Genomic DNA, 12,979 nt, shown 5'->3' with positions numbered 1-12,979 from the left:
CGAACATCAAAACAAACCGATCCAAAATTGTAATTACTTGTGGACCCTTATTCTGTCACACTATGCATAAAAACAGGGAGTTTTATTTTTATCTGCTACAGAACAGGTGAATTTGAAACTCGAATTTCCTTTCTCGGCTCTAATTTGCAGCTGCTTAGTTTAGACATTTGAAGAAAAGAAATAGAAATATTGTAATTTAATTCATCTATCAAGTTTTTATTATATTTACTTTTCCTAACCGAAGCATTTCCAAATTTAAAGCTTATTAAAAAAATTACGATCAGAATTGGACAAAGCGAATATCACCATTACCTTTTTTCTATTGTAAATAGCTCTAAAAAAAATTAACTACCCATTTTGTGTAATTGAAGAGATTTTTTTTTTTTTTTTTTTTGTNTAAAGACAATTTCTCGAATTTTGCTACTTAGTTCAAATTAAAAGAGGGGGGGGGGAGAAAACGTAATCCTCAGAGATATTATATGAGCAGGAGGAGCATTTACGCAGTGTGAATTCCATTAGTCTGATTGGTTAAACATGTCTGTCTTGCTTTTGACATCAGTGAGGAAGAATAAAGTTTGGATAAAACGAAAACGCGCGGGGGAAAAAAGAGGGGGAAACCAAAGTTATTCTTAATTTCAGTCGCTAATTGGCTTAAAAAAGTCACCAATTTTACGCACTTCATTGCAAATTAGTTGTTTTTACTCATATTTCTACTATAATAGACGCCCTAGTTGCTATTGCATGAAAATAGTCGCTTTAGTAGCCTTTTTAGTCGCCAATGGCAGCCCTGCAAATAGTCCTGTTATTGCAAAATTTGCTAAAAACCTTTGCAAGAAGTTTTTAAATTGTAAATAGATACAAGATTCTTTTCAAACAATTGCTGCTATTAAATTAGAGATGCAACATACAAATATTTGGTATTTAGCCTATACTGCTGAACGCAGAATATTCATTTCGGAAGAAGCGTCTGCCGAAGACAAAACTTAGTTTGTTCACATCTGTCTTTCTTTCCCCCCACCATCGAGGGAAGGGTTTATTCGATTAACAAAACAATAATGAGGATAAACAAATTTGTGAAGGGTTCAATTTAAAGATAAATTATTTTGTGAAGGGTCCATTTTTAAGTTAAAATATTTTGTGAAGGGTCTGTTTTTATGAAAAAATATTTTGTGACGGGTCCGTTAACGGACCCAAATTTCTTCTAAACAGACCCCTGGTACATAAAAGACAAAAAAGTACATATTTACAGGAACTGAGAAAAATTGAAAGATCAAATAGGGCTTTTATAGAAGCTGATGAATAAAATTTGAGAGGAGTTGAAACTTAAAACCACTGAAACTGAGATGAGTTGAAACAAACTGAGGGGCTCAAAGAAGATTTTAAGACACATTTTCTTGTTTCAACCTACAATCAAAGAGGTTTTGTACCTCTTTGATTGTAGGCTGTAACTAGATGTTTCTTAAAATAATATACCTTAACAGTGATTTGTCAGACTTGGATAGATTGTTCTTAAACTTGAATATTAATATGCAATTACTAAGCTGAATATTTTTTGGCCACTTTTTAATACAAGGATTCAAAAAATATACATTGAGAGAAGTCCCTGAAGAACACTTGGTGGGTAATTACATAATGATTAATAAAAAGTTTTAAAAAATTATAAAAGGACAATGCTTTCATTCTAAATATTGAACAAATAAATNAAAAAAAAAAAAAAAAAAAAAAAAAAAAAAAAAAAAATGTAGTTTTAAGGTTGCAAGAAAGCTATTTTAAACATAAAAGATAAAATAAAAATTAAATAATAAATACTATAAAATAAATGATTTATCACTTGATAAAAAACTTCATACGCTTAAAAAATATACAAAATTTTAAGCATATAAAGTTTTAATATCTTACCGCTTCAGTTTCTTGGGATTATTTATAAAGAGACAATCTACACTTGCAAGATACTTTATTAATTATATATTTATTTATTAAGAGCAAATCAAGTGAAATTTGGATAGAAATCCCTGTTTGAGGAAAGATTTGATTAAAATGGTGCAAAAAATATTTCGTTTCATTTTGAGGCGGGATGAAACAAGTTTGTAATGACAAAAATGTTTGTGTTGGTTTTGGGGGGACAGTAGAAATCGACAATGTTAACCTTCATCTATCAAAAGGTACCTCGAGATTGAATTCAGTTAGCATGTCTTATATATTAGTGAATTTATGTTTCAAAATCGTAGTGGTAGTTATGCCACAATACTCTCCCCTACCAGAATTTTATCAGGGATAGATTTCAATGTATGGATATCACTAATTACCTTATTTGCAAAACACTGGGAGAATTGAATTAAGTTCACCGAATTTTGAGCATTTGTCCACAGAGCTGTATTAAGTTCACGGTTGAGGTCTCTCCTGTTAGCAGTCGAGTGTGTGCAGGATCCCGTAGCTTATAAATGAGACTGAGAAGCAATAGGCAAGTAGGATGATGACACAAATAGAAGGTCAACTTTTCAATGTGTATCATCCATCGAAATAGGCGTGTTCACGTCACGTGTGCAGGTCACCAATGTAGGGGTCAACCTCCAGATCTGTCAAAAGCTATCTCGTTGGTACTGGACTGTCAGCATTGAGTTGTAGTAGTATATAATTGCAACACTTTTGCATATTTACTTTGTAAAAGGTTTGAGTATCAGTTTCGAGCTCTAACAGCAGTAATCACAGGATTAAGAAAAAAAGGCACTTTAAGTCGACATCAGTGATTCTCAATCATTCTGTCGTGGTACATTTGTGTGCTGCCAAATTTTAGAAATTAAATAGAAAAAATTATAATGTTTTTTTTTATTATGACTAAAGTTTAAATTAAACAAAAGTATTTATATATAACATTATATATATATACTTTTTATAATTTTTCCACGCCCTACTGGCGTGAACATCTTTGTCGGCGCTAGTCCTGTCTCTGAAAATCTTAAAATAAGTAGGAAATTTAATGATTATTAAAATTATTAATTAATGAATGAAAGCAAGTTATTTATTAACTTACAAAAGAAAATAAAAGCTAACAATTAAAATAAGTTATGACAATCTCTGACAGTTTTAAAATGTTAATACAAGTAGAAAATTTAATGACTATTAAAAGTATTACATAACGAAAGAAAGCAAGTTAAATATTAACTTACAAAAGAAAAGAGAAGCTAACAATTAAAATAAGCTATGACTATCTCCGACAATTTTAAAATAAATAGGAAATTTAATGACTATTAAAATTATTAATTGATGAAAGAGAGCAAGCTCATTATTAACTTACAAAAGGAAATAAAACCTAACAATTAAATTAAGCCATGCAATTAATAGTTAGAAAAACTAATTGGCAAAAGATAACAAAAAAAAAACAAGCTAACAATTAATAATTAGTACCTTTCGTTTTTGTAGTACATATTACTTTATTTTACATACAAAATTCATATCATAAACTATTTTACTCAGTACATTACACAGGTAAATAAACTACTTTTAAACTTATTTTTCACAAGTTCACAAAGTTAACTGAAACTTATTTAAGTTCACAAAGAACCACTGCTCTACATACAGGGTTGCCACTCAAATCTGGAAAAAAAATTCCCTGTGCTGTCCCCGTACATATTATACACAATATTTTAAGAGGAAACAACAATTACTCTGCTCTCGTGTGAGTTACATTGGGCTAACTATATTTATCAGAGTTAATTGCTGGAAAAACAGCTGAATGTAAATAATGCTATAGTAAATGAAATAGTTTAGTATAGCAGAAATATCATGGTTAAATATCCCATAGATTACGCTTTGAGTGGTCACCCTTTTTTAAAAGACAAAATTCCCTGCATTTTCTCTGTTATTTTAAGTGATTTTTAAATTCCCTGTATTTTCCAAGTTTTTCCTGTGGAGTGGCAAGCCTGACATACTGAACAAAAAATTATATTTCAAAGTGAAATTACCTGTTTTGGAAGAAAGATCTTGCCATTGGTTACTGCTGTCTTGAAGACAGAAAATACAAAACCGTTCAGAGAATTTTAAAATACCCTCTGTTGATTTTAGTCTGAAAATAAAAAATATTTAATCATTGTAATAAAAAAAAAGTTAAGATGTATCCTTTCTTTTTGTTAAGAATTGTCAAACTATGACCAAGATGAGTAGTCAAATCTTTCAACAAAAAAATAAGCACTTTTTAAGCGTTCAAAAATATTATTAAGCACTATATACATTAAGAAAATGCAAAATAATTTTCAAAGACATTACATGAACATGATAAAATAACTAGTTTCTGACAAGGAACTCTTTTCTTGATCACATTAGCCATTATAAAATGTCAAAGAGATATTTCGGTTTGATATCGGAGGGTGAAAAAAGAAGCCCGAAATAGAGACTGCAGTAGAGTTGCACATGAGAGAGCAATAATCTCACTGAGGCACATGCAGACCTGCAACTATTTCATCAAACATGTAAAATGATTGGTGCTTTCATACGCTATGGACCGACGGTACACCGAAATGGATTGTGGTTGAATGATTTGTGAAAACGTTGAATAGACAAATGTGAAAAGTTCGCTTTTACATAATACATGACGAAAATCGAAATGGTATAGAAAAAAAATCTCATTTTCGAAAAGGGGAAATTAAGCAGTTTTTAAAAACACTCCATGACAAAAGCACCTTTAAGGGGCTTTAAAAAATGAAAGTAAGCACCTTTAAGCACTTTTTAAAAACCCTATGCACCATGATGCCATGAGGCGGTGCTCATGTCAATATCATTCAGTTGCCATTCAACTTCGGAACAAGGTGCATCTCCCTGTAACTTCACAATGATCCTGTCAATTTTATATCTTTAAATTTGTAATTGATAAATTAACTAAAGATGGCATATGAAAGGCATGATTGCTTCTAATAATAATTTTTTATGAATATGATCTGTTGATTTTTCTGTCATCCCTTCAAAGCTATTTAATCAGAAAATATTTTGCTTGGGGCTATAAATATCAACAAATTTAATTATCAATCCAATTTAACATGAATTAAGTACAAACAGATTGAAAAAAAAAAGACATTCTCAAATTTAAATTTGCACTATGTTTTGTGAATAAAAACTTCTTTATTGTTTCTAACAACCCCTGTGGCAGAAGTTTTTTGAGCTATCTGCGATAAAACTCTCTATCACCATTATATTTCTGTAAGATACTTTTAATAATAACAAACATATATGTTTTAAATTTAAAATAACAGAAGTGTTGTAAGACTATATATATTTTATTAACCCCTTAACTGCCACTGGTGTATATATACGTCTCGGCCAGACGATGCGCTAACTGCCGCAGGCGTATATATACGCTTTCCAGAAGTACGATATTTTGCATTGCGCTGTTTAAATAGAGCTACACCCCCGACTTGAGCATGCAGTAAAATGACCTTGAAAGTGTTCACCAATGGAAGTGTTTGCAATGAATGTATGTATAACCAATTTCAGAGGAGGGGAAGAGGAAATGATAAAGGGATGTGTTGGAAAAGTTATATCATAATAATTATTGCTTGTGTGTTTCGATTTGAGTAAGGTCGTCTTTATTCTTCTTTCGCTTTTGTTTCCCGTGTATATTCGTCGAGAATCCCGCTATCAGTGCAATGAATGTGATGTTGGTTTATGTGTCCAACCATGTTACAGGATTTATCATACAACAGCTAAGTTTCAAAATCTTTTAGATAGTATTTTTATTCTTTAATTTAAGTTTTGTATTTTCTTTTTTTCCTTTTTCTTCTCTTGTGAAAGTAAACTGTTTTTAAATTGCAAAGCGTGCATCTTTCCCCCCCCCCACACCAAAACGCCACGTAACAAAGCGCACTTGAGCGAAAAACGGTGGCACTGGGGAGTGAATCACATAAATTTTTACTCGGCAGGTAAGGGGTTAATAAAACATGTAATAATTTTTTATTCTAATATTATGGGTGATATTCTTGCATTTTGTGAGAGGGACATACAAATTATTTCCTTCTTTGCATTTTGTGAATAATTATCACAATAAAAAATATAATTCAAAATCATGAAATTCGTTGCAGTAAAAGCCGGAAAAAAAATTTATGATGGAATCAAGAGAATCAGGCTCCTCAAATGCTTGCTTCATTTCGAGATTACGTTGTTATAATAAATACTATCGCATAAAACATATCGGATTAAAAAACTATGAAAAAATCAATAGCTATAACTGCCAAAAATTCGATAGAATTATTGCTTTAAAAAGTAAATACTCAATTGCACGATTCGAATTTCGTATGATTTGAATGCGATTCGAATTTCGTATAATTCGAATCATACTGTTCGAAATATATCGAGATATTCAAAATCCATGTGAAAATCAATATCGATAACTGCGAAAAATACAATAGAAACATTACATCGATTTACGATACTATTGGCGTAAATCGAGAGTCTCTAAAAGGAGGGTTTGAAAAAACCCAGGGAAAATTCGGTTTTATTTGAAAAAAAAAAAAACACAAGGAAAATTTTTTTTTTCTTCATTTAGTAAACTTTAAAGTTTTACTGTGTAAATATTTTTATTTATTAAATAGTTCTGTATAAGCTTAAAAAGTGTAAAATGTAAAATACATATAATAAAATTAAAATAAGTTTTANATTTATTAATATAATATATATAATTATTTATTTATATAATTAATATAATTATATAATCCGTAAAAACTAAAATTTCATCCGACTTTAAATTTTAATAAAATAAAACTGAAATAAATATTTAATGCTCTTCCATGATTTTATAATAAGATTAATAGAAAGTGAAATTAAAATGACGTATATTTATAAAGAGTATCAGGTCCCATTTTTTCCCCAAATATTTAACCTATGGAAAAAGGCTTCATTTTTAGAATAATAATTTTAAATTTATATTTTTAATTTCAAAAAATAAATTAATCTACAAAATTATGAAAAAAAGTATATATAAAAAGTTTTAGATTATTTTTTTTAAAACCAGAAAATAAAACTGTTTAAATTTGATGTATCACTTAGTAAAAAATTTTTTAAGTGGTTTTTTTCTTAGAAAAAACCCGCTTAAAGATTTCAATAGTAATATAATATTATAGATTAAAGTTTCTCTTACTTTACAAATATTAAAAACTTAAACATATGAAGCACGAAATTATATTTGACAAATTTATGCTGCACAATAAATTATATAAAATTAAATGTGCATCAATAAGTTTTAATGAAAACAGTTTTTTTTTCGAAAAAATCCACTTAGTGTTCCAAGTGGGTTTTTCAAGGTGGGCCCATTCAATAAAACCCGGGGGGGAGGGGGTTCAAAGTGGGCCCACTTGGCAAGCCCTGTCTAAAAGTGATTATCTAAATGCATGATTCAAATATTATGAGTAAATTTCTGTACAAAAGAAAACTAAATTGTTTTACTTTTCAAAAGAAAAATCTTTCTACAAGAACTCTAACATTCCGCGGCAATGTCGCCGTGTCACTGCGATTCTGCCATTGGGCTGACAATATAACATAACTAGAACCCCTTTACTTAACAATTATCTCAAGTTTTAAGTTAAGGGATTAATGACACAATATAAGCTATTAAACAAGAAAAGTAAATATGAAAGCTTACTTGCATAAGTATATTTCTAACGGCAGAATTTGAAAAATATGAAGATTCCAAAGTACTTCTAAGCGCATTTGATGCTAAAATAGTAGAATGGAGAAGTGTAAACAGTATGTATATTGCTTTATATAAAAATAAGTTGAAGCACAACATTCAAATATTTTTAATGTTCATAGCTGTATTCTTAGTTATTTTAATGAGCTATTGTACGGTAAGGAGGATGTAGATATAAAAAGTTTTTTATTATTCACTTTTTGTAATTTTAACAGTTAGAATATATGGATGATTCTCACGAAATATGACAATTCACTGTCCCTTGCTCCAAGAACTTTTTTTTAAAAAAATTAGTGAATAGCATTGCTGTTAGCATTTTTAAATTTAAAATGACTTTGCACTAGCATTAACTGTTTTGTATAGTTAAAAAATTTAATTGAGCTTTAAAATTTCATGTATCTGGCATGTCACAAACAATGTTTCCTATAATAACTAGCTTCAAAACTTCCAACAAATTTTTCAATATCTAATTTTTTTTTTATCTTAACCGGTGTAAGCATTTCTAGAATATACGCAGAGGGTATTATTTACAAAAACTTCTTTTAAATAATTTTTTCTGTTGATAATTTGTTTGTCCCAAGAAAATCAGTCATTTGCCGGGCTACTTTTATTTAGTGGTTTATAACCAAAATAGATAGAGCCAGCAATCAATATCTTATGTTAATAGATTGTTTAGATACTTTCCTATATGAACATGTCTTATAAAGAACCAATTTTCTGGTTCAAAATTTATTTCAAAATTTTTTTCAATGTGAGTAGGTATTGGTGTTGTCATTTTCCTGGCTTCTTGAAATCATTAATAACAAACTACATAGAATTATCTGAGTTATTTTAAGAAATCCTGTTGTTTTCTGCAGAATATAAACTTCTTAGGCCAAAACATTAAATTAAAGTAAAGTTATATGCTATAAAATGGTGAATTTGTCATTATCCTGGCTTATGAATGCCAGGACATTCAAGTGTTACCAGAAATTTTTTTTAATTGCTAATACTGTAAGGAGGAAAAGCAAAAATTAACCTAATACCAAGTTTATGTATGATTGTAATATGCTTGGATGTAATCAAAGTTATTTATTTAATGATTAATTATTATACACAATTTTATTCTGTACATATCAGCAACAAAAATTTTTTTGATTCTTTCTACAGTGACAAAAAGAATTAATTTAAACAATATATGGTCAATCTAATATAAAGGTTTAAGTTGAGTTACTCATTAATAACTTAAAATGACTGTCTTTTAAACTTCTAAGCTAATATGTCATTTTCCTGGAATTCAAGATTTGGTGAATTTCAATTTTATTTTTTTTTTTCTCAAGCAAATGTCAATAAACTACACTGCTGTCTGTAAGATATTAATAAGTGTAACTAAAGAAGTATACAAAAATTTTTTTAGATTATATTGAAGACTTTAAATTTGAAGAAATTGTTTGGTCGAATTGTCATGTTTAAAAAGAATCACCCATATATATATATTCGATTTAACTAGGTATTCTATAGAATAATGATTACTTGATCTTTAAAGTAGGAAATATGAAACTCATAAGTTCTTTGAACTGGTTCTAGCTACTTTTAGTCAGTTTTGAACATCTTATAGCTGCTTTGCAGGGACGCGTGTTTGCATGCTTCATTCCGTTGCCTTTAGACAAAGTTACTAATATGAGCAATAGTAAATTATATAATCAGCTTCTCCTTAATATTTTTATCAATTGATTATCCGCATTAGAGATAAAATGTATTTTTGGAAAGATTTTAGCTATTTAAGATCAATTAATTTATAAAATAGCTTTTAATTTTTCACCTTAACTGTCTATCATTAGTTATTTCATAGAATAACTAAGTATGAAATTTTTCATCTGTTACATAATTAAAACTGACTGGTCTAGCTATTTCCTGAAATAACTAATTATTCGATGAAATAAGTGAATTATAACACTTTAACCGCATTATGTATATCAAAAGGAGATACCCCCCCCCTCGAATATACATTAAAACTACGTTACTGGAGTCTAAAAGTCACTTAAAGATTATTTTACATTATTCTGACATTATATAAAAAGTTATACTTACAATATTCAAGAGACAGTTATAAAACTCTTCAAAGTTAAAATTCCACCTCATAGATGATTTTAAGAAACTGCATAGTTTGATAAAATTGATCTGGAAAAAAATTATTGATTACTTAAAATAATAAAAGAGTATGTAGCGTCATCATTTAAAACATAACTGGAAAATCTAAACTAGCTTGCATTCAATGTTAAACAAATAGAATTATTAACTGGATGGTGCTGTACAGTAGTAGAATAGTACAGTTTACGGAAAGTGGTAGCAATGGAGAAAAATGCATTGTTTTTCGAGAGACAGTGAAAGTATCTCAAAAGTGGGGAGGGGGCTCTCCTCCCTGGATATATGTAAGTATGCATATCTATATCCCTGGATATATGTAAGTATGCATATCTATATACATATATATAAATATACATATATATAAATATACATATATATATACACATATAAGAGTGAAACCTCCTGTTATGAACACTCCTGCAAAACGGACACCTCTCAATACGGACATATTTTTAATTCCCTGGGAATCTTCTACAAATAAACTATTATGTACATTTTCCGCAAAGCAAACACTCCCGTAAAAGGACGCGGACAGTCATCTTGGCCCTGAAACGTTATTTTTTATCTCTCCAAACTGGATGCTACTTTTTCTAAAATTTAAAATTTTGCTTTAAATTGCAAGAAAAAAAATGCAACTTTTCACTAAAGCATGTAAATTTTTTCCTAATCCATAACTAAAAATATTGTTAAGTTATTTCACTACTAAAGAATCAATCTTCCTCTTGTCACTTTGCCTTATCTTTGTAAAGAAAGGAGAGAAAATGATACTGATCTTGTGAAATAACTCAGACAGCGGCATCTTTTGATCTGGACAACAAAGTTTATGAGACTGTTAAAATGATGTCTTAAATACTCTCAATGCTTCTTCCCTACTGAAAATTTCTTTCATTTTCTTATAAATTTGAAGACTGTATTTAACACAGCTAGGGTAAAAAAAAAGGAACAGAAGCATAATCTTTGAGGTGTTCATATAAATCAGGGGTGGCCAAGATCCTTGAGAGTCAAGCCATTTTTCAAAATTTGAAATTTTTCGCGAGCCACAAATAAATGTGTACTATTTAAAAAGTATTAAAAAATTTTTTTTTACATAAATCATATTTATTAAGAATATATAAGTAAAAATACAAAATAAACACATTTATTTTACGTCTCTTGATAATTTTTTTAAAATTTGGTGAATAATTGGTAACAGCACTTCTCAATAAGGCTGAGGACAAGCTTGCAACTAGCAGCTTTTTCGTCCCTCAATGAAATAGATATACTACAAAAACAAATTGAAAGAAATGTTATATTCCACAAGAACAAATTGTTTTGTTGAACAAATTGCAACTTGTGAGAAAAATAAAATCAAAAATATCTTTTTTTTTTTCAGTATTTTTAAATTAATTTCTGTAATACTGTAAGCTTCCGGAGAAATTCAGGGGCTCCTATGTTATATAATATTTCTCAACATATTTTGTTGTTTGACAATTTCTGAATCAAGAACATCCAGTTCTGTTGCAGCAGTTTTGGTCAATTTAGATTTACTTAATTTCAAATCATCCATCTTTCCTTTAATTCGTTTTCTAGAAATTTCAGCTTTTTTATTCCTTCGTTTTTCTTTTTGCTTCTAATGCATGTCTCCATCTTGCTCTAGATCCTTTCACAGCATCTAGCATTTTTTCATTAATGTCTATTTTTTTTATTCCATTTATAAATGAAACATAATCATACACACACCTTTGTGAAATAATAGAGTCTTCATTGAGGTTTTCAACCAATAAGCTTTTATTGATTGAAAACCCCCCTTCGACTCTTGCGTAACCATGAGAGAGGATAAGGACAATTTTTATAACCTCCCACAATTTTTTTTTTCTCCATGCAAATATTTCGAAAAAAATTATCTAATCTCTTCTGCTGTGGATTAAACACTAAGAAACTCTTTTGCTCTTCTTTTTTTTTGGCAACATCACAAAACAGTAAAAATTCCTCTTTTGATTTTTCTGCTGTTGTTTCAGCTACTATTGTCTGCAAACCAGTTATTCACATAAAGATCAATAAACCTAGCAACCCTATCAAAAATTCCTTATCATTGGATAAACAGGAGGAAAATTGCTAACAGGACAGGTTCTACCAGGGAAAGAGGAAATTACATATTTTGAATTACAGAATTTTTCCCTGAAACTTTATTTTTTGCCTGTCAGTCTTTGAATGAACTATAGTTTTTTTTATTTTCCTAACTTTATGAATATGTAATACTTAAATAATGCTATAGTAAATGAAATAGCTTAGTATAGCTGAAATATCATATAGATTACGATTTGAGTGGTTGCCATCTTTTAAAAGACGAAATAAGAAACAAAATTCCCAGTTTATAAGGAAAAAATGAAAATTCTCTGCCTGTTAATTTTGATGATTTTTAAATTCCTTGTATTTTCCAGGTTTTCCCTGTGAAACAAAAGGTACTTTTAACGGGAAAAGTGGCTTCCAATTAATGTATTTCTACTGCCCACCAGATAAATATCCCAGTCTTGCCTTCAAAATAAAAATCTTGTAATACCTCAGATTCCTATTAACGGAAATATATTTATAACTGCAAACAATGTAGAACATTCTAGGTACAAAAAATGCAAAAGGTATTTATGCGACCTATTTTAAAAGGAACCAATCGTTTTTAAGTAGGAACCATTTATTTTTCAGTTTGTTTTCTTGAACATTCTCGTTTTGCTAAAAGAAAAATTATGCCAACAGAATATTAACTAATGCACAGAGGAGAATATTACTAACTAATTTATCACACTTGGGATCGAAATTATATTCTAAAATTGATTTAGAAATGTCAATAACAAAAGTATCGATGGCTTTATCAACATAATGCCTTTCGAAAGTCATTACTGAGATGGTGATGAATAGAAACGAATTTATAAATTCATGCCGAAGAACACTGATGCATTTTAAAGTGAGGTTAGGACGAATTTAGAGAACAAAATAAAGATATTTAGACAACAGATACTTAGACAACAAAACAAAATTTAAAAACAAGAACTAATTTGCCGCGATTCATAGTTGCCATTCTTTAAATTAATAAGTTTACGAGTTTTTAAACATAATGTTTAAAATATTATAAGTTGTATTTTAAGGATTAATTTCCTTATTTAACTACGTGATAATTTTTTGAAATTCATAAAAAAATCTCTCCAG

General features: G+C 29.1%; 1 protein-coding gene across 5 annotated transcripts in view; it reads right to left on the bottom strand.

The window, feature by feature from the left end:
• Window positions 1-12,859, bottom strand: part of LOC107437470 (Fanconi anemia group A protein homolog) — a 75,825-nt gene extending 62,966 nt beyond the window's left edge. For 2 of the 5 annotated variants that reach the window (XM_043054141.2, XM_043054142.2), the window contains exons 1-4: window positions 12,566-12,843; window positions 9,743-9,832; window positions 7,625-7,698; window positions 3,963-4,063 (exon numbers count right to left, since the gene is read on the bottom strand). In XM_043054141.2, coding sequence (XP_042910075.1) covers window positions 3,963-4,063; window positions 7,625-7,698; window positions 9,743-9,832; window positions 12,566-12,670 — 370 coding nt within the window. In that variant the 5' untranslated portion in view covers window positions 12,671-12,843. Of the gene's footprint in view, window positions 1-3,962; window positions 4,064-7,624; window positions 7,699-9,742; window positions 9,833-12,565 lie in introns of all 5 variants that reach the window. The other 3 variants (XM_016049483.3, XM_043054143.2, XM_071185356.1) reach the window with 2 other exon arrangements.
• Between the last annotated feature and the right edge of the window lie 120 nt (window positions 12,860-12,979).

Source organism: Parasteatoda tepidariorum, chromosome 9, assembly GCF_043381705.1.
Source record: "Parasteatoda tepidariorum isolate YZ-2023 chromosome 9, CAS_Ptep_4.0, whole genome shotgun sequence".
NCBI classification, from domain to species: domain Eukaryota; kingdom Metazoa; phylum Arthropoda; class Arachnida; order Araneae; family Theridiidae; genus Parasteatoda; species Parasteatoda tepidariorum.
The sequence above is the reverse complement of the archived record's forward strand: the minus strand, read 5'-3'. Positions and strand labels throughout refer to the sequence as shown.